Here is a 23,149-nt window from a genome sequence, read left to right as displayed (position 1 = left end):
TCTCTGGGAAAACGCGCATTTTCGAGTTTTTATATGTTTTCCGAGCGAAGCTCGGTCACCCAGATATTATACTTTAAACGTAACAGGGGAGGGGAGATGACCGAACGAGATGGACTTATGGAATTCTCAATAGGAGCAGGGAAAGCTCTGTTATTGTTTGTCCTTGTCATAGTCTTACTTTTCAAATTTGCCTACTTTAAAAAAAGTCCTAAGTAAGCAAAACGGACAAACGGTAGACACAGAGAATCATACTATCTTTGTCTTACACTAGTACTAGCACCCGAAAGAAAAGGATGACAATAGTTTTTCTTGTTCTTATTTACTGACAATTTGGTTTGACCAACTAAATATAGGTTGTTTTTGGTATAAAAGCCATAACAAACTACCGCACCGCAACTTTGGTGCGCCGTACCCATAAGTGAGAGCGTGAAAGAGATATCTCTTCGATCGGCAGTCTGTTATGGCTTTAAATATAAATTGAGCGACGCAACTTGTGGTGATTTTTGAACGTTTACCCATTCGAATACTTCGATTTTCGCTCTACGCACTGTCAAATTTGTCAAAATCACGTCAAATACTCAAATACGTCAAAATGGAATAAGATAAGATAATCGATTAAGCCTTTTTTTTATCGTAGTTAAAAGCAAACAAATACAAATTTTAATCTAGTTTTATAATTAGTTTTAATCACTTTTAGGGGTTCTATAGTATTACCTATTGCCGTCACAAAGTGCCGATCGTTAACGACTTTAACAAAGCGAGTTCAACAAGTTTTTGTTATAGTATAATGGAATTTATAGAGCTTATATTAATAAATAAACTGGATGGTGTTATTTTAAAATATCCTCACCAGGATAACGTTGACGGAACGGTGTGTATTACTGGACATCACCTCATTTTGAGTTCACGAAAACAAGACGTTCGCGAACTATGGGTAAGTTCATATTACAAGTATATGCAGATTACAGCACTACAATATGGTGCTAAGCTCCAATATAAACTCTTTTTAGGTACATACTACAGTAGCGGCCATTATTTTATTGAACATAATGGACATTATCCATACTTAATATTATAAATGCGAAAGTGTGTCTGCCTGTCTGTCTGTTACCTCTTCACGCTTAAACCGCTGAACGGATTTAGTTTAAATTTGGCATAGAGATAGTGTGAATCCCGGGGAAGGACATAGGATAGTATTTATGTCAGAAGTCATCCCTAAAGAAGGTGGAAATGAGAAAATCAATGAAATGCCTGTTAATTGGTGTAAGCAATTAAGCATATTATGCTCCAAAATATTGCCATTAGTTTTAACCAGGCGTTATACTTACTGTAACTGCTGGAACTAATTCCACACAGACGAAGTCGCGGGCAAAAGCTAGTACATAATGAAGTTACAAGGAGAACCAGTTGTTAGTGATTGATAAGGATAATTTTTATAGCATTATTTATTACATTATTGACAAATGACAATAAGTTATCTTTTGCTTTAAAAAACTCATTTAATTACGAGTATGGTATTTATAAGTGCTACTATTCCTTATGGATGAAGCTCCCCGTAGAACTAATGTTTATCCATAATGATTATTGTGTTTATAATTTCAACACTACTTTAAAGGAGTGGCCTCCTTAATATCCCTACTAATATTATAAATGTGAAAGCAACTGACGTCTGTCTGTTACCTCTTTATGCTTAATCCGCCGAGCCAATTTAGATGAAATTTGGTAAGGATATAGTTTGAGGCTCGGGAAAGGACATATAATATTTTTTATTAATCATCATCATCATCATCATTCCACGCAGACAAAGTCGCGGGCAGAGGCTATTGTTTTATATTTCTTATATCAACTTTTCCCTGGATTAATGGAACAGACTATTGGTTTTCCAGCTTCTTCATAGAAACATAGATAGCATTGAGAAGAAAGAAAACAAGCCAGTCAATGGCGTCATGCAGGGTGGTTCCTTGTTCTTGAAGTGCAAAGACCTGCGGATATTCCAGCTCGACATCAGCTCCAGCGCAGAGTTGAACATGCTGGCTCAAACCCTGGAAAACCTCTCTGGACTACAAGATCCCAGCCTCTTCTATCCATTTTTTTATAGACATATGCACCCAATTATGGAAAATGGGCATACATTATATAGGTAAGCTGTTTTATTAACAACCATCATCAGTAATGGGCGGACGACGGATGCAATATACGTCAAAATCATGTCAATCGATATACGTAATTAAAATTGGTTTAAATAAGACAACATGACTTTGACATATATTGCATCCGTCGTCCTCCCATTAATCATCAGTATACTGTCTGCTTCAAAATTAGTTTTATTTAAATAATCATAATAATTTTATTGCATTAGGGAGGATGTTTGAGCTGACATCCAGAAGCAAAACTTTTGTTTTTAGGAAGCTTCTATTATTTAACTAAATATTATTTTACGTATACTATTAATTAGCTTATCACTCCTGCACACATATTTGTACTGTGCTGTTATGCTGACTGTGCAAAATGTTTTACACAAGGCGTACATCGGATTGGGGACAAAAGGAGTTTTTTAGAAAAAACTGGTTATACCACATTCTACTACAGATGTAATGCATATAATTATTTTCCATCGTATTTTCACGGAAACGTACGAACGTGTCTTGCTATTTCAGTCAGTCTCGGTACAAAAATACTGAGGTAGACTGATGGAGCATGACTAATACGAACGTTTCCGAGAAAATACGATGGAGAACAATTATGCACTATTTACATCTGTACATGATTAGTAGGTGTTCTATTGTGGAAAGGGCTTATAACAGTTATAACTATTTAAAAAAATGCATGTTTCCTGGTTACCAAATTTTTATTACCATAAATTCAGGTTTTTAAGAGTGGCATCAAGTGTGGTAAGTTGATTTACTCATTTTTAACAGAAAAAGTTCTAAATGTAATTTTTTTAAATAATATTATTAGTACATATTTATATTTATTATATATATAATATGTTATAGTGTCCGTTGGGACACGACGAAATAAAAACTAAATTGTGTTGCTCTGAAAGAGGAAAATTTATTACAAACAATGATATTTAAATAATAATACAGACTGAAATAATAATAACTAAAACTCTTACCTGAAAGAGAAGCAACATTTAAAGCTAATATTCCATATCTTTGTATTTTAATCAATATCTATTTTCAATATAATTTATTCATTGAATAAAGCCTATGACATTTGATGTCTAAACATATGTGTCTTAAGTACTCATAGATAATCTGCAATCAATAGTAGGCAACAAAAAGGCTTTATTTACATATATTTTTTCCAGTATAGAGGGTGAATTCACAAAAGTGTTGGCAACAGAGGAGTGGAGGATATCTCGAGTGAACCAAAACTACACTGTGTGCCCGGCGTACCCGAAGGCAGTGGTGGTCCCCAAAAGTGTAGATGACGACATGTTAGCTCTGGCTGCAACATTCAGACAAGGTGGCCGATTCCCTGTGCTCTCCTATAGGCACAACAATGGGGTAAGTTGAAATTTGTATTTTTGTAACAATCAAAGATAGCCTAAGCATTTCACTCTATACATGGCTACCCTTACATATAAAATAATAAGATGTGTGGGAGGTAATGTAAACCTATGAATAAGTTTTAAATTCTTAGGGCCACTTGCACCATCCCACTAACGTTAACTCAATACTGGTAACCATGGTAACTCCAGGTTTAACTGGTTAACCCAGGGTTCGTGGAATGATGCAAGTGACGCTTATGTTAATACACTTAAATTTTACTATACCTACACAAGTTTGCGCAGTTTGTTTAAAACATATTATAAGTGGATTTTTAACCATGTGTGGATTACGCACTCTAAGCTGAGGTACTTATTTCTCTTTGGCCTAAGTAAACTTCTTTCTGCAATGCAGCAATGCTTATTCTTTTGTTTCTCTCTTCCCAGTTACCGAAGTATAATGTTACATTTCTATAATATGTGTGAAACGGTTTACAAAGGAATTTTATACAGTCTGGCGTGCGCAACGGTTACGTTAAGACGCGTTCCTTTGTTTACATTTTTGTAATACCGATTTTTTGTGTTTTGCTGAGAGGATTATAATTTGGAGTGTGTTTAAACTGATTATAATGACTTTAGTAGTGATAATACGTGGAAAACTAAGTTAATTATTAGTTTCTTCGAGTAAACACAAATAAGTGGTTTTGTCGATCTACCCTCAATTTGTGATTATGAGTGATTCGGGTGAGGAGTCGGCCCCGCAGCCGGCCTCGGGTCCCGAGATGTCCCCAGAATCAATTAGGAAGGTTATCATGGGCTCCGAGGGCTCCTCTCCTCAAGAAGAAGGTGCAATGGACTTGCAATGGGATGACGGAGATATGAATGTCGGTAAACAACGCGTCGCGGAGCCCGAGCTAGACGAGCAACGAGGCGATAAGCGACGGTTAGAGGGGGAGGAAGCTGTTGATGATGATGGGTTTACGGTCGTAAATAGGCATAAACGTAGAGATGTACGTCCCTCCCCCCCTTCGACTAGTCCTCTACCGAAGTCTGACGATTTTGACGAAATTATCTATGAGGTTTCAGTTAGCTCCAAAAACGTTCTTCCAAAACAATTGGGATTTGCAAAGATATTGTTGAGTCATAATGTGCAGGGCGTCTTAAGAGTAAAATATAGGAGTCCTTTCAAATTACTGATCAGATTTAATACCAATACTAACGCAAACAGTTTCTTGGACAGTGAAGTTGTGAAGAAATATGAGTGGATTTGTAGAAATACTAACGAGTTGCCATTCTGTTACGGGGTAGTCAGAGATATAGATTTTGATGTTGATGAAAAGGACCTAAAAGAAATTTTTGTGTGTGATACAGATACAGAGATTTTATCCGTCAAACGTTTAAACAAAAGAGATGAGCAGGGTAAGTGGGTAAAGTGTGAAACCGTACGTATTTGTTTTCGAGGGTCAATCATGCCCAATTATGTAAAGGCGTATGGATGTCGTATGGCGGTAGAATCGTATAAGTACCCAGTCACGCAATGTTCGAAATGTTGGCGATTTGGCCATGTCAGTAATTTTTGTCCATCCAAGGTACAAATCTGTCCTAAATGCGGAGAAAAACATGAAAATTGTGAAACAAAGAAATTCCAATGCGTGAACTGCAAAGGGAACCATTTATCCTTGATGAAAAGTTTATGTCCCGCGTTTCTAAAAGAGAGATCCATTCGCATATTCATGGGGCAAAATAATTGCACATATAAAGTAGCATTAAAGAAAATTAATGACGAAAAAAAACAGAATATTGATGTAAGCAGTGGCTTCCAGGCGAGAGAAACTCTGCTACTGAATCCGAATCCTCCAGTATTGTCAACCGGGGAAACCTCGAAGCCTGCTTATAGAGATATATGTGTTGGAGCTTCAGTTAGTAATTTTAATACCCAAGAACAGCATCCTGAAAGCGAATTAGAAGAAAGTGAACCTCAAACTAAAAATATGGCAAGCAAAAATAAAAAGCAAAGTGACAAAAGGCGCCGAGAATCGAGGAGAAGAAAGAAACATAATATGAGTGCCGATGAATCATCCGAAACAGAAAGTACCCGTCCTCCAGGTCCTCCAATTGAAGTAGTCCCCGTTCAGCAATCTCGAAGAACTCGTCAAGAAAGAAAGTCCTTAATAGATAGGTTTTTAGACAAGATAAAGGAAGCAATGTCATGCGAGGGAGATCTTGAAAATAAAATTAAGGTATTTATGGAATTTATCTGGAGTGAGGTTAAGAATTTTGTTCAGAAATATTTTACTATGGAGATGTTGTTAAAGCTATTTGGAAATTACAATAATGGACAGTAACACAATAAAAAAGGATTTGATAAGTATCTACCAATGGAATGCAAACAGTTTAAAACCTAAAGCTCGAAACTTTGAACTATTATTACTACAAGATAAAATCCATATGGCATTTGTGAGTGAGACTTGGCTGTCTACTGAAACTACTCATAAATTTAATGGATATAACGTAGTAAGAGCAGACAGGTCCGATTCTTATGGTGGCCTGTGCGCCATCATACACAGATCAATAAAATTTTCACATAGACCTTACAATGTGACTAATTCTCAAATGCAAGTTATGATTATAGAAATATTTAATATTCCTGGCCTTAAACATATTATATCGATATATTGCCCTCCCTCCGTAACCACTAATCAGCATGATTGGGACTCAATCTTCAGTTCTGTTAAATTAGAGTGTCTAATATTAGGTGATATGAATGCTCATCACGCCCTATGGTCATGTAAATCCGGTCGGAGAGGAGAGGCGGTGTACAAGGCTATGTTTGAAAATGATTTCGTGTGTCTAAACGATGGTTCACACACACGCATTAAATGGGTTAATGGCAGCCTGCAGACATCTTCACCTGACATCTCATTCGCTTCAACGGACATTGCTACCAATGTTAGCTGGCAGGCTTGTAATGAAAATTTAGGTAGTGACCATGTGATAGTAAAAATGAACTGTGGTTATATTCGATCTAAAATGTTTACCAAGAAGAGGAATTATAAAGAGGCTAACTGGGCAGAGTACAATAAAGAAGCAGATACAGTGTTTGATGTTTCAGTGAGTGATGACGTGGACGTTCAAACTAGTTATGATATATTTATGAAAAACATCCAATCATTAGCTGATAAACACATCCCCTGGATCAAAACAAGTGAAGACCCTGCATCAAAATTTCGACCTAAACATTATTGGAATTCAGAAATATCCAAAGCTGTAGCAGAAAGACGTCTAGCCCTGGCAAAGGTGCGACGTAATCCTACTCCATCAAACCTTTCTTGCTGGCAAACCAGGGTGTCAAAAGCAAATGAACTAATAAAAAGGGCTAGCTCGAAAGCGTGGAAAGATTTCTGTACGAGTATTGACCATGAGTCATCAGCTACTATCATGTGGAGGAAAATGAGATGGATGAAGGGAACCTCGGGAGGGCGTGCTGGAGTTGATCCCGACAACGCCAGGAGTCTGCTTCACTCGTTGACCCCGGATAGTGTTGCTGAACCGGACCCGTCCTTTTCTAGTGTACAATCTTCTGTGTTAGAAATCCCAATTACTCTCCCTGAATTACTTAATTGTTTAAAAAAGAAGGATACTTCTCCAGGAGTTGATAATATATCTTACTCTATGATTTTTAATCTTTCAAACAATGGTAAATTAATGCTGTTAAAAATATTTAATCTGATAATTCAGACCGGGGTTGTTCCGGATCAGTGGAGAGATGTCCAAATAGTTCCTATACTTAAGCCGGGGAGGGACCCCGGCTTACCATCTTCTTTACGTCCGATTTCTTTAATGTCTTGTCCATGTAAAATTCTACACTTGATTCTTATGAAGAGAATTGAATGGTTTGTGGAAAGTCGGGGTCTCCTTCCCAGCTCATCGACTGGCTTCAGACGTTGTCAGTCTTGTTTGGATAATTTAGCTTTACTTACATCTGATATTCAGCAAGGATTTGGTAAAAAACAACCTACTGTGGCTTGTTTTCTTGACATCGATAATGCATATAATAACATAAATATTAGCTCATTAATCAACATTTTACAAAACATAAGCATAGGTAATAAGATATGTAAATATCTATGGAATTTCCTTTCTAATAGGCGTTGTAGAATTATTCTGAATGGTGGAGGTAACCCTTTAATTAGACATACACACCGAGGATTAGCCCAAGGAGATCCCATTTCTCCTCTTTTATTTAATATCGCAACCTTGGAAATAGGTAATAGTATTAATAATGTTTGTATCTCACAATATGCCGATGATTTCGTGTTGTATAAAACTGTGGAAAGAGGGCGCACTTCAGATACAGTTAGTGATCTTCAACTCTCTATTGACTGTTTGATTGGATGTCTAGAGAGAGTTGGCTTGTATCTGTCCGAGAATAAATCAAAAGTATGTGTTTTTAAAAGATCACGAAAAGATGTTAATGTTAATATAGTTGTTAGTGGCAAGTCTCTCGAGGTGGTTCGTAGAGTTAAGTATTTAGGATTATGGTTGGATTCATCCTTGATATGGGGGCTCCATATAAAAGAGCTGTGTGAAAGAAATTACAAACATATTAATATTTTAAAGGTTCTAGCGGGAAGGTCTTGGGGAGTTCATCCTAAACATCTCAGGCGCCTCTATATATCTCTCTTAAGAAGTCGCCTGGACTATGGTAGTTTTATTTATGGAAGTTGTGCTATTTCTCATTTAAAGAAATTAGATATTTTACAAAATAGAGCTCTGCGTGTGTGCGGAGGCTTCATACGCAGCACTCCTGTTATAGCTATGGAAAGTGAACTCTCCATTCCTCCTCTGGTTGTGCGTCGTTATTGGCTGGGTTGTAGATTTTTACTAAGAGTAAGATCAAGATCAAACAGCCCCATTGTTTCCGCGTTACAGAGCATTTTGGCTAAGCGTAATCTATTTTCTGATAAAAATTTTCCTTTGTTAGCTAACATTTATGATGAATGGAAAGATTTACCTGTGCATCACTGTGACAAATTGGATATGTACTCTTTGAACACTTGGGTGTCCTCAGTCGACACCAGGTCATGTATATTGGATAGCATTGAATATATTGATGTCCCTAAGCGGCATCAACAGAATGAGGCGTTGAGAAATTCTACATTGAGAGTGCTTACTGAGCAGTATATCCAATTTTATAAATTATACACTGATGGTTCGAAGAGTGTACAAGGTGTTGGAGCAGCTCTGTTTGATCCTCAGTGCAATGTTTCACTCATGTGGAAGCTGCATGATAACGCGTGCGTTATGCGAGCTGAACTTGTAGCTATTAAAGAAGCTTTGTGTTATGCAAAGAATCTAGCTAATAATGCTCCAGTTGTAATATTATCTGACTCAAAGAGTGCACTTCAACACCTTAATAGTTGTGTTTATGGACAAAGAGGCATGCCTGTCGCATATGAAGCTCTCCAGTTGATTCATGAGTTTATTTGTGATGAAAAGGTTGTCAAAATACAGTGGGTTCCTTCCCACGTAGGGTTGGCAGGAAACGAGGCAGTAGATAAGCTTGCCAAAACCGCTGTAATGGATGGCTCTGTAGTAGATTCTATACCATATTCGAGTGAAGTAATTCCCAGAATTAAAAAAAGATGTTTACAAAAATGGGAATACCATTTCGGAGAAAAAGCTTTATCAAGGGGTGTAGGAATCTGGTACAGAACAATCCAAGCTAGGCCCTTGTGGATACCCTGGTTTGATTCTGCCAACCTTGCTAGAAAAGTGTTAGTCTCGGCTTTCCGAGTCCGGTCCGGACACATTCCTACAAACAAGTTTCTGTGTACGATGGGTGTTAAACCGTCACCACTGTGTCTAGACTGCCAGAAGACTGATGACGTGTATCACGTGTTGTTGGAGTGCGTCCGGAACACGGACTTGAGAAAAAGATTTTTTGGTAGTTTGGGCTCCATGCACAATGGACACATCAATTGTTGGTTGGCAGAGCCTTTATCTGACAAAGCAATCAGTGTATACCACTTTATTGATCTCTCCCTTGAGTAGGGAACTATGTAAGCACCCATGAGGCTGACATGTTCACCTAGAGTGTTCAAAGCCTCAATAAAAATTAGATAAAAAAAAAAAAAAAAAAAAGGAATTTTATAATAAATAACATCACACTATATTGGTATGTCATCTCAGAAGGTGCTTTGCAGTAGTTGAGCTATATTAATTTATTATTTCTTGTCTAAGTTCATATTGCGTCTGTGTATAATTTATGCCTTATATGAATTTGGTCTGGGTCTGGTGCTTTACTAAACCTATTTATTTCACTATTTGAGATAGGCATTAGGCACACTGACATCGCTAAAACCTATTTTATTAGTACTCAGGAAGAAGCTGGAGTGAAAGTGCACCACGCTATATTTTATCATTATTTTTTTGCGCACGCGATGAGAATGTTGCATTGCAATGTATATCTGTATAATATATACATATATACCTGGTATATGTAACACGAGTGGAGCGATTATTACATTATCTGGCAGACATTGAGATAATACTGTATAGCACTGTGTATAGCAGCTAAGTGCCACAATTGTTATGATGTGAGTCACGAATGACTAACAATCCAGCCCAGATTTAATTGTTTTATATGTATTGGAAGGATTTGTTAGCTGTACGTCCAATACGCAGTTCGTCCAAATGTTATTTCAATTCGCATTTCGTCCAACACGTATTTGGTCCAACATGCATTTCGTCCAACAGCATTTCGCCCAACGCGTATTATGTCAACACGTATTTCGTCCAACAACATGTCGTCCAACATGGATTTAGTCCAACACACATTTTGTCCAGTAGGCATTCCGTCCAATGTAGAAGTCTCGTCAAGTAATATATAATTATGCGTCTCTCATTACTGCAGCCACCGTTTGTCTGAGTTATTACGTACGCCTGTGCGTGAGGGGCGCGTTTTCGTGAACCTTGTAGGAAGGCACGAAGGTTGACATTGGGCTTTGGGCTGTAGCCACACGCGTCAGTTGACGTATTTAGAAGGGGTTATTGGAATGGAAACAAAGATTCATTGATTGTAGAACGAGCGAGCGAAGCGAAGTTCTTCCAATCAACTTGGAACACACGGCTGGCTAAACAATAACAGCAAAACAATAACTACCGAGCGGTGCGCCGTCCGCCGGTGTGGCGGCACCGTGCCGCCGCACGGCGCCGTGCCGTTACACGGTGGCCGGCGCCGCACCGTGGATATGTGGCCGGGCCCTAACAACTCGATTTTAACGGCACCGACAGTGGGTTCCAGTAGTACCATATCATCGGCGTAGCTGATATTATTGACCATTTTCTCATTTCCCATATCCTCTTAATAGACGAATCACGAAATGGACGAACTCCGTAATGATGAATCGCGAAATGGACGAACTGCGTATTGACGAATCACGAAATGGACGCATCACTTATGGACAAACTGCGTAGTAGACGAATGGACGAAATGCGATTTGGACGAACTGCGTATTGGACGTCCAGCTAACAAATCATTGGAAGTGCATCAATTTATTACACTAATATTACTTACACTTGATGATATAAATGCGAACGTAATATTGTCTGTTGCACAGCTAATTTGCTGAACTGATTGTAATAAAATTTGGCACATAAAAAGCTCTGCCTTGTAGATTATTATTAGGGCGCGAGTACACGGTGCCGCCTCCGCGCCGACACCGCACCGCCGCCGCACCTCCGCGTTAATGTACACGAGACGCGTAAAGCCCGCCTCCGCGCCGACACCGCACCGCCTCCGCGCCGACTCCGCACCGCCGCCGCCGCCTTTTATTTTGTATTGCAATTATAGTAATGAGTCAGCCTATCAAAGCTTGCAATGCGAAATGAACTGAACAAGTGACATCTATCTGTTCCTGCGTTAAAGCCAACTTAACATATTTTTCTAAACATACATACATTTTGACGTAGGTACCCTAGCCGATATGTTTTAAAGTGTAAATTCCTACTGAACACTATTATCACTCCATATGAATAATGAATACACATATATTGGTTTGCTTTGTTTAAACTTATCAGTCCAGACTCTGTGTACATTATTATACCTATTGTATTAGACTTTGCCTCCTCTATCGCTTATACAATGGGCTGTGCTATGAATAATTGTTTGACATGATGCCGACGGCCGCTTTCTATCACCGCACCGCTCGCCGTCGGCAGGGTGTTCATCCACACACTCTAGAACATAATTGGTCGCGTACTGTGCGGCTTAAGAGGAATTTCCTCCCGCGGAATGAGCTCCCTGCCGAGGTTTTCCTGATGGTCGGCAACGCGCATGTAACATCAGGTGTTGCAGGCGTTCATAGGCTACGGTGACTGCTTACCATCAGGTGGACCGTATGCTTGTTTGCCACCGACTTGGTATAAAAAAGCTATACTGTAAATTTAGTTCTGAATTTTTATTGAGTTTTAAGGTTTCAAATTCAAAAACGGAACCCTACCTTATGGAATTTAGGAGTTTAAGTATGGCTCGTATATGTTTCAGGCAGTGTTGGTGCGGGCAGGGCAGCCGCTGTACGGGCCGAAGCACCGGCGCTGCCGGCCCGACGAGGCCATCCTCAACGCGGTCGTGGGCCCGGGCATGAAGGGCATCATCTACGATCTGAGGAGCAACAATGCCATTTCACAGCAGCAGAGTAAAGGTCACAAATCACACAACGGATTATAGGCAATAGTAGTCGGGGTACAAGTACTAAAATACTGGCAAAGATTCCTGCTTTGCTCAGTTTGGGGCTAGGTTGATCTGTATAATATGTGATTGTGACCAATTTTGTAAAATAATCTAAGGCCAATCTCTCCTTCGGAATTTGTCAGGTGTTGTAATGTACGTAGTAATGATGCCTCAAACATGGATGTTTGACAATTTAGTATCTACAACAAATATGGCACGTTACAGCGCTTTATTCTTAGACATATATTAACTATTTGATACCGGCAATTATACGTTCGTAGAGTCAAGTGACACTTAATACAAAATGTCATAAATTCGTTCCATGTGCGCAATGAATTTATCTAAAGCAAATGTTGTCAAGTCCTTGCAGGCAACTGTCGCCATTTTTTTAAATAATATAGGAGGCAAATAAGCAGACGAAAAGTCTGATACTAAGTAATTACCTTCACCTATAGAGACCCGCAACACCAGAGGGAGTGTAAGTGCTGCTGGCATCTAAGATGGGAGTACATAATTTTCTTGAATGTTTAAAGGTCGTAACGGTCCGAAAATACCGCAGTTCATGCTTCATTTTAATAACAAATCCCACAAAAAAAGTAAATTATAAATAATGATAATTTCTTTGATATGTGTTTTTAATTTGTGTTCAGGCGGCGGCACTGAGAGCAACTCCAACTACTCCCAGTGGAAGATCTACAACAGGTCGATGGACGACGTCGACAACCAGCAACAGCTCCTGGATAGTTACGCCAAACTTATTGAAGGTGATAAGATATTGATTATTTTGAAACACAAGGCAAGATGCTACATGACAAGTTTTTTTTATGGTATCGGTCGCTCCAGTTTGTTTTGAGGAGCAAAGGTATATTCCATTGCATTAAAGCAATTCAAAATTCGGAAACGACAATCAAATTTTGACAATCGTACACAACGCACAAAACGGCCCTTACTAAACGTGATTACGATCACTATCATGACGAAGCCGTCTTGAAATATGTATACATATAAGTACGAACGAGAAAATTGCTATTTTGATGGTGAAATAAAATAGCAAATTTGTCGTTCGTACTTATTTATAATGGTACCATTTTTAGATTATTCTGGAAGCTAAAAAAATGAAAACTGAGATCGTATATTTTTTAAATTGCTCATTTCTGTATATTTAACTAGAATTTGTTATAAAATTCAACGTGTGTGACCGTTCCTGTTGATGAAGTGGTATTTTACACTGTTTTCTGAGGGATGTTGATTACTTGAATGATTGTTTATAATTTGGCAGCGTGTAACGACCGCGAGATATCGAGCGACAAGTGGATATCGCGGCTGGAGTCGTGCGGCTGGCCGGAGAGCGTCCGCAACGCGCTGCACACCGCCTGCATCGTCGCGCAGCACATACACCAGGTTGTATTTACTAAGGGTGCCTGTTACACAGAGCCGGAGATGAGACGAGACGTATGGGAATCAGTCAATAGCATTGATTGTAATTCACATCTCATCTCCGCTCTGCTGGATTACAATCAATGCTATTTGGTTGAACACGCACGCCTCCTCTCATCTTCGTTCAACCCCGCGTCAGTAGAAAGGCAGCCTTACTATTGTGCCCTACTTGCGCAATAACAAGTTTCTGAAAATAATTTAATTTTTATTGACTTTATAGCCCCAAAGTGTCGGACTTATCAAAACGCTCTATAAGCTCAATCTCGATGGGTTTGCTAGTAGCCACCGAAAAGTTCTACTATCCTTCTTCTGACTCCATTATTAGATCAGCTCGAAAATGATTATATTGCGATCTGTATTAAACATGCAAAGTTTCTTATCAATACAGCTATTAAAATCAGGTTGAAATAGTCGAAGAAGCAGGTAAAGATAAACAAAGGTTAATGGTCTTCCTGAATATCCCTCAGTTGTAGTAGGAATGCCAGCCTAGCCTAGCTTGCTCGCCCGCTATGCGGCACGGCACTTCCCTATTCCCTTTGTAGTAATGTAGTGTTATGTCGTGAACAGAAGGCAGAGCCGGTGCTGGTGCACGGCACGCGCGGCGAGGACGCCACGCTGCTCGTCTGCTCACTAGTGCAGATTATACTTAATCCCGACTGCAGGACTATACGCGGGTACGTAATACCAGGGACTAGTCACTACAGAAACACCGAGAGTGAAGCGTCTCCGTTCAAGCCTGAGCAATAATCAGCTAGCCGGCCAGCTCGCGTTTCTAAACCGGCTCTCGTGTAATTTTAGAGCAGGTTTGTAAATTATATTGATACTTTTTGGTGATTCAGTTTTAAAATAAATTGAAATGGTCAAGCTCGAGGTCAACAGCCCACTGAAGTGCTGATTGTAAATTGCGCTATGAAAACTGTTATATGAAGATGTAATTATTTTGAAACGTTAAATTTAACTGATGGTTCTTTGTCGTTAATTTGCACAGACCTCTAGCAGTGCCAATGATATAATAAGTGACGTTTTCAATGTTTTGGAGTGCTCAGAGATGTACTCCGATTTTAAAATAATTAAAAAATCTGTTATGTTTTCTTGTGTGTCCTGGTTCTTTAGCTACTGGTACCAATGACAGCTCTTTAGAGTGCGCCTGTGATTGTCCCCATAATCCTTCAAAGGGAGCGATAATCAAATTCCGTAAAGTAAGAAATGTCTTTCTGTAGGTACTGTGTTTGTAGGTGTACAATTTTTCTGCTCGACGGAGCCGGCAACTTCGTTTAGCGCAGCGGGCCGAATGTTGACGTTTTCGGGCCAGAGGGCAGAAAAAAGATTTACTGAAATGTTAATATCCAGGGAGGAAAATGAGGACTACATTTGTATAGACATTATGGTGCCTTTGCTTCCTAAGTTTCCTAACGGCCTGGCCATGACATTGCGCGACTGGCTTCGGCTAAGGCGGAAACCATAGGTGGGAACGAAAGGTCCGATCGCTGTGTCTCCCTCCAACCTATGGTTGTCGCCTTAGCCGAAGCATAAAGAAATATAGTAAGACAAGAGTGCTCACTCCATACATCAGTTTTGGTACCAAAAAGACTACTATTATCAGTGTCGACATCTAGCATCGAGTAGCGGAATTATCACTACTGCTACTTGACAATAGATGTAGCACCGACCGGAAAGTCTTATAGAGCATTAGTCGCGCAATGTCGCCGCTAGCACAAAATAGATACAGTACAGAAATCAATCTACATACAAAGTGCGCTCGAGCAACGCACACATAGACACTGCTCACGGACACGATATCTCGGACCGGTTGGGACCAGTGCGAGCGCGAGTGCCATCCGCTTGAGACACGCGTCCGTGAACTTTTTTGTGCAATAATGGAGAAACAAACAAAAGTTATTATAACTGTTCAGTGGACGGTTGTTTGAATTCAACATAAAACGATGAATTGTCGTTTTTTAAGCTACCAGTGGTTTCAGAGAGGTAACTTCAACTTCAACTTCAACTTCAACATTTATTCAGCAAATAGGCCACAAGGGCACTTTTACACGTCAACATTGAATTTACATAAAAGCAAAATAATAATAATTATACATCAACAATTATTAAATACAACTACAACTACCAAATCAAACTAACGTAATACAATTACTTAGAGATGTATAAGGTCTCTTAATGTCGAATTACATAAAAAAACTATAATAATAATATTAAAATAAAAACAAAACAGATACATGGAAAAAAAATCTAAACTTATTTAGAGGTGTAAATGTCTCTAAGTGTCAGAACTAAAAAATAACATAGTTTATCAAATTATCCTTAGAGATGTATAGGGTCTCCAAGAGTCACAATCCTGTATGATTAACACATTACGAGAAAAAAAAAAAACATACGAGAACCGAATGAGGCGTCTCACTGCAATTAAATTAAAAAATAAAGTTACTAAATATATTCGTGTTAGCTTAAACAGACCCGTCTCCACAAACAGCACCCGTTCACGAGTACGACGCGTATCTCAGCCATCGCCTCCCTCAACCTTCATTCGGGAAAGTGGCGACCCGATCAACGACGCCACCGTAAGCAAAGACTTTTAAGCGAGCATGACATGTTCAAGCTACCGGCCTATATTAATATTAAAATAGTGATAACACTTAGCTGTGAGACACAGCATTTTGTGCTCGTATGTTACATAAAAGACGGTATAGCTTCACATAATTACTAGCCTAAATTGACTTAGAGATGTAAAGGTCTCTAAGTGTCCGAATCATTAAAAATATAAGTATGTACAATAAAATAAAAATAATAAAATGAATAAATACTTAGGGATGTAAAGGTCTCCAAGTGTCAGAATCATTAAAAATAAAATAAATAATTACTTAGAGATGTATATGGTCTCCAAGTGTCCAAAACTAAAATTAAATTAAACAATATAATCAAGCGAGAACATGATTGTCTCATGTGTCAATTCTACTGGACACTAGCATATTTAATTTACAATGAAAAAACAATATTTATTGAACTCTTATCATACTATCGAAATCAAGCTACAGGCTTAAAGGCATCTCTATCGTGTATAAAATCATTTACAGTGTAGTACGCCTTACTTAACAAGGAGCGCTTAATGTGTGACTTAAATTTGGTAAGTGGTAAATTCGCTATGTCAGTAGGGACTTTGTTATAAAAACGTGTACAGTTCCCGACGAAAGACGTACTAACCTTACGGAGGCGGTGGGCGGGCACAGCAAGTTTATGTTTGTTTCTAGTGTTATAGTTATGGATGTCACTGTTAAGCTTGAATTCGTGGATGTTTTTCCGAACATACATAATATTCTCAAGTATGTATTGAGATGCAATGGTAAGAATGTTAACCTCTTTGAATTTCTCTCTCAGAGATACTCGAGCGCCCAGTCCATAGATGGAACGTACAGCTCGTTTTTGCAGCACAAATATTGTCTGAATGTCTGCCGCTTTTCCCCACAACAGAATTCCATACGACATAACACTATGGAAATAACTAAAGTATACCAGCCTGGCCGTCTCTACGTTTGTTAGCTGTCTGATTCTCCTCACTGCATAGGCTGCTGAACTGAGTTTGCCGGCTAGAGTGGCTATATGTGCATGCCATTGCAGTTTTGAGTCTAAAGTGACTCCCAGGAAAACAGTTCGATCTTCAAATTCCAGCGTATCACCTTTTATTTTAATCTTGCTGTTAGTTACCTGCTTGACGTTAGGTAGCGTAAACTTGATGCATTTGGTTTTCTTGGCGTTCAAAAGCAAATTGTTTGCCGTAAACCAGTTTACTACGGTAGATAGCGCTTCATTAATGCTATCGAAGCTATTTTCCTTTCTGTCCACTTTAAATATAAGGGAAGTGTCATCTGCGAATAACACTATATCATGTCTATCTTGCACAACTTTTGGTAAATCATTAATGTATACCAAAAACAGGAAGGGACCAAGAATTGAACCTTGAGGCACTCCGAGGGCTACCGGGGACCCCGCTGATTGAGCTCCATTAATAACTACTCGCTGAGTTCTATCCGAAAGGTACGATGAGACTAGGTCAAGGGCACTAGCCTTTATCCCATAGCGGCTTAATTTTCTCTTTAAATTTTCGTGATCAACGCAATCAAATGCCTTTGACAGATCACAGAAAATTCCCACAGCATCTTGAGCTTTTTCCCAAGCGTCAAAGATGTGTTTTAGAAGTACCGCACCGGCGTCAGTAGTAGATCGACCTCTGGTAAAACCAAATTGATTGCTATCCAGCAGTTTATTTCTGTTGAAATGTGACAATAGTTGATTCAGAATAAGTTTCTCGAACACTTTGCTTAATGCCGGTAGTATTGAAATTGGTCTAAAGTTCGCTGGATCTGTTTTCGTTCCTGATTTAAACAGCGGGATGATTTTACTATGTTTCATAATATCTGGAAAAATACCAGCATCAATGCATCTGTTGAAAATCTCAGCCAAGTATGGTGTAATCGATTCAATAATGGAATGTAATACTTTGACTGACAGGCCCCAAAGATCTTCTGTTTTCTTTAAATTTAATGACCTAAAAGTCTTAAGAACAGTGTTCGGAGTGACATATGAAAATTTGAAGATTTCTGTACATGCCGCCACATTTGTCTTCAAAATTTCTTCAGCGACGTAAGTAAGTAAGTATCTGCTTGTATTTGGATGGTTCGTTTTAACGTTAAACAGAACAGTTAGGTAGGTAGGTACCTATGCACCCCGCCCCGGCCACTACTAGATACGAGTGCCACTATCACGTTACTACGATAGTTTTTTGTGCATAAATCATAGTTGACAACCCTAGAGCGACCGCCGAGCGTAGGTATGAAAAGTGAAGTACATACATGTGATTGACTTCTGTACTGTATCTATTTTGTGCCGCTAGCGCGTAACCCAAGAGCCATGAAATCCACCGTGTGGTATAGTTTGCAGGCGCTGGTGGAGCGCGAGTGGCTGGCGGCGGGGCACCCGTTCGGCGCGCGCCACCGCTGCGGGCCCTACTCGGCCGCGCCCCGCGCCGCGCCCACCTTCCTGCTGCTGCTCGACTGCGTGCGCCAGTTCCTCGAGCAGTACCCCTGCAGCTTCGAGTACCGCCAGTCCTTCCTCATCACGCTGTTCGAGCACTCGTACGCGAGTCAGTTCGGTGAGTGTCCTACTGAAGCTAACTGCACGTGACCGCGCGGTAAGAGCCACCTCGTTTCCTAAAGACCGACCTCTTAACCTAAGGAACGGATTGTTAAGTTATGCAATTAATTGAATGAAGGCCATTTGCACCAAACACAATTTATGGACTGATCACAATAAAATGTAGCGAACAGTCGCACGCTACTGTCTTGCTGGTCGCACGCGACTCGAGTCGTATACGCGTTGTATACTCAAGATGGCGGCGGAACAAGTTTTTAATATAAATTTCGTTCAAGAGGTGGAAAAGTATCCATGTTTATATAATTATAAGCTGCCTGATTATAGTGATTATGTAAGAAAAGATGTGACAGAAAAGGCGTGGCTTGAGATTGGAAAAAAATCAATTTGACAGGTCAGGAATTATATTTTTATTTCAATTAATGCAATTAAATGTATACACAACAATTGGACGAATAAAGAATTGAGAATAGAGAAGAAGATTGTCTTCATCGCTGGAGTCACTAGACATCGTCGTACGAATGTTGTTCCGCAAATGATACAAAATAGTCTCATTTGTGTAGCACCGTGTGCGGAAATGAGTAGCATACCAGTAGGCGATCATGGTTTGCGTCTCAGTCGCGTAGCTTTTAAATAGTCTCGTGAGAGAAGGGCCTTAGTGCAACCGACCCTTACACTAAGCCCTTATAGTAGGGAAGCAAATCAGGTTTTGGCTTACTTAGCCAACTCGGATATAGGTATATTCAATATGATGTCCTGAACACAAATATATGAGATAATAAGTGCAAACATGGTGGAGGTAGTAACCGTGACGACATAAAGTCGACGGTACAAAGTTTTTATTATTATTTTCTTTTAAACAAACCTACTATGTCGGATATGCAATAAAAAGGGTTTGTGAGTAGATTACAAATACATATATATAGTACGGCACTTCTGAGGTGAACTTTTCGCTTCAAACCGTAATCTTTCAAACAAAGGCCATTGTCTCTATTATCGCAAAAGCGCTTGCTCCCGGCTTGGCACGTGCCAGTACAACATTCATATTGAAAAACAACCGGTATCGTCATAGTATTAAGGTTCAAATTTAATGTCACTGATATTCCATATATTACGTTTTGGTAGTGTAGGACGATAGACCGCCCCGAAGCGATACGGCACTCATATTATTTTGATACTTAGTGTGGTGTTAAAAATTGCCAAGTCGGGAGCAAGCGCTTTTGCGATAATAGAGACAATGGCTTTTGTTTGAAAGATTACGGTTTGAAGCGAAAAGTTCACCTCAGAAGAGCCGTACTATAACATTTTCACTACTTGATCTAACAAATGATTAGAAAATACTCTGAATTTAAAATGACTGAATGGATTATTCCAAATTTTATACTAAATGGCTGTGAATATCCTCTTTATAATGTATTAAAATAATTATGATGATAATAATGATGTAATGATGTAATGATGTAAATAAATATCAAAAAAAAAGAAAAGTAGATTAACTTGAATAACAGTATAATTCTCTTACACTACAAGTACAGGGATTAACCTAAAAACTATAAATTAATTAAATTTCAAAGAAGGTAAATTTGTACGTGTGTACGTGGGCAAGTCCGACTCGCACTTGGCCTGTTTTTATGGTATAAAATAAGTAAAAAATATAAAGTACCAATTAGTAAAGAAACCACTACGACAAATGTACAGTGTTCAAGTAATCACAGGCAGACATGCTCATAGTGCGAGCACTCTGGAGTTAAGAGTAAAAAATGATTTGTTTACTTATTCCGCTTAATTTAAAGCGATGAACCCCCGTGGGTTATTCATATGATAGACAGACTAATTCTCATTTATGGTATCAATATGTATATGGGACCCATTGCATAAAGCAATACAAAAGTCAGAAATTATAGTCAAAGTCCGACTGTCGTACTTCACTCGCGAAACGCCCCGAACAAAACGATATGTGACCGTGACGTCAGAGTCCATCTTGAAGTATGAATAAAACAAGAAAACTGCGATTTTGTCGGTGAATTATTGCGTTTATGTATATAGTTGCCATACGATCTTTTTTTGGATAAAATGTGAGAAATCGAATGGTATCCTTACTTATTTCGTTATTGGAAGTTAATAAAGAAACTTAAATTTTGCAACTTTCAGGTGCCGTATTGTTGTATTATTTCCATATATTTTTTTAATATCCACAATATTGTGATAAATTGCTCATTTGCTATATCTATTTTACTAGATTTTGTTATAAAATTGAACTTGTGTCATCATCCCTATTGTGGCGTTACGTTACAGGGACCTTCCTATGCGACAGTGAGCAGGAGCGCGATTACCGCGGCGTGAGCGAGCAGACGACCAGCGTGTGGTCGTGGGTCAACCAGCCGGACGAGCTCTGCGCCTACATCAACCCGCTCTACGACCCCACGCCTTCCGTCATCTGGCCCTCCGTGGCGCCCATGAGCTTCGTCATATGGGAGGGTGAGGACAACATATTTAAGAGGATACGGGAGCTGAGATTTAAATATTTTAGGTAAACATACCCGTCTCGCTAATGGAAGCGGCTCCTAAAACTAGTGCGATAAGGACAAGGCGAAAAACCCCGCATAATAATCTCAAAAAACGAGGTTTCGTACTCGACTGTTTCCTCCCCCAAAACTTAACCAAATGTGACGAAATTTTGAGATCTAAATTTTAATGAAATTATGTATGTCGGACCGTTTTGCTTTTTTGGCTAATTGATATCAGTTTTGAATACCACGCCTCTCATTGCGGCATAGTCAATTAGGCCATTTTGGCCATTTTTGAAGGGCTCTAGCGCCTTAAAAAACACAAATCAAAAAAAGCAAAACGGCCCGACACAGATATTGACAATATTAATCTGTGTTGAAAAAGTCATTGCTCTAGCTTCAAAACCCACGGAGGTAACAGTCGAGTACGTTTGTATGGAGAAATGACCACTCCTGTTGGCTCTTAATGAAAACCGGCTTATGTCGATCTGTTTATGATTTAGTTATGATGACACTTAGAGACATTTACATCTCTAAATAATTTTAGATTATAGTTTTTGTATCTTTGTTTTTTTTTTCATTCAATACTATTGTTATTGCGTTTTTTGTAATTCGACATTTAGAGGCTTTATACATCTCTATGTTAGTTTGATTTGATATTTACGGCTTAGTTGTATTTTATAATTATTGATGTGTTTTTTTTTGCTGTATGTAAATTCCATATTGACGTGTAAAAGTGCCCTTGTGGCCTATTTGCTGAATAAATGTTGATATTTGATAGCCTCAATGATATATTTGGTGTACAGAACTGTACCTGCGCTGGTCGATCCCGCAGTCGACGGAGCAGCGCGAGGAGCAGTACGGCGCGCTCCGCGCGCGCGAGCAGGCGCTGCGGGCGCGCGCGCTCGCGCTCCGCCGCGAGCTGCTCGACCTCGCCGCGCACTACTACGCGCCGCAGGACAAGCATGAACTCCTGCTACACAACTAGCTAAAGCTACTATTATTATTGATGAGTTGAGGTAACCTCCATGTCACGCGTCGCAGGATAGGCGTGAACTGTGTACAAGCCTCGACAGAGAGCGAACCTTTGCCTTCGTGGGCCCAAACATTCAATTATTACTGTGCCCATACATAGATGTAACTTTTATATTAGTCGCTGCAGGATTAATTAGGGAGGAACAGCTTTAAAGAAATCGTAAGCCTTCACGGTTGTAGCTCTTAATGCTGACGATTCGAGCTTTTAAAACGCCCTGAATTGCGAATAGGTAGTTCACTTCTAAAGTGATCGAAATTACCGTTCGAAACATACAGTCGCCGTAAGGTATTCAAATCCACATATGATTATAAATATGTATGTTCGTTTAAAGTTACCTGTAAAGAATGTTCGAGTTATCACATCTCAAGCCCCGTCTCCATATCCATGCAACTTGTCAGACGAGCAGAAGCATCTTTCTAATAAAATGCGTTGTGTAAACACTTCCGTTTGTCTCACTAGCGTTCATGAGAAACGTGCTCATGGTGTTTTATAAGTATACAGTTTCAATATATTTAAGTATATTTAGGACATATGATTGTAATAAGATGCATTTTATTGTTCATAGAACCAAGTTCGATTTTGCAGTTTGGTACATCAGTTACATCACATTTATTAACGTAGCCGTTTCATTGATGTACTGTATGTGAATGTAGCTTGAGAAAAGATTAGGAGTTTTACATTCTGTCCCATATTATTCCATAACCTAAGGATCAGGATCATCTGGGTATGAACGCTAGGGCCACACACTTGGTCGTGCGGGTCAACAGAGCTCCATAGCATTC

The 23,149-nt window shown here is 39.3% G+C and overlaps 1 protein-coding gene across 1 annotated transcript; it reads left to right on the top strand.

Moving 5' to 3' along the window:
- Positions 1–650: 650 nt before the first annotated feature.
- LOC134661675 (myotubularin-related protein 9) lies at positions 651–22,576 on the top strand. The gene is made up of 10 exons (XM_063517832.1): positions 651–934; positions 1,887–2,140; positions 3,314–3,512; positions 12,042–12,198; positions 12,878–12,991; positions 13,507–13,628; positions 14,232–14,338; positions 18,608–18,825; positions 21,120–21,302; positions 22,138–22,576. The coding sequence occupies exons 1-10, from the start codon at positions 788–790 to the stop codon at positions 22,317–22,319; spliced, it is 1,683 nt and encodes a 560-aa protein (XP_063373902.1). The 5' UTR covers positions 651–787; the 3' UTR covers positions 22,320–22,576.
- The last annotated feature ends 573 nt before the right edge of the window (positions 22,577–23,149 follow it).

The sequence above is a fragment of the Cydia amplana genome, chromosome Z (assembly GCF_948474715.1).
Source record: "Cydia amplana chromosome Z, ilCydAmpl1.1, whole genome shotgun sequence".
Lineage (NCBI taxonomy): Eukaryota > Metazoa > Arthropoda > Insecta > Lepidoptera > Tortricidae > Cydia > Cydia amplana.
Note: the sequence above shows the minus strand (reverse complement) of the source record. Positions and strands in the feature narration are given on the sequence as shown.

Bases quoted from the DNA above. Each gene is read 5' to 3' on its own strand.
- LOC134661675 (XM_063517832.1), top strand. From the start codon at position 788: ATGGAATTTATAGAGCTTATATTAATAAATAAACTGGATGGTGTTATT. The intron at 13,629-14,231 runs GTTGTATTTACT...TGTCGTGAACAG, and splicing joins TCGCGCAGCACATACACCAG to AAGGCAGAGCCGGTGCTGGT. The intron at 21,303-22,137 runs GTGAGGACAACA...TTTGGTGTACAG, and splicing joins GAGCTTCGTCATATGGGAGG to AACTGTACCTGCGCTGGTCG.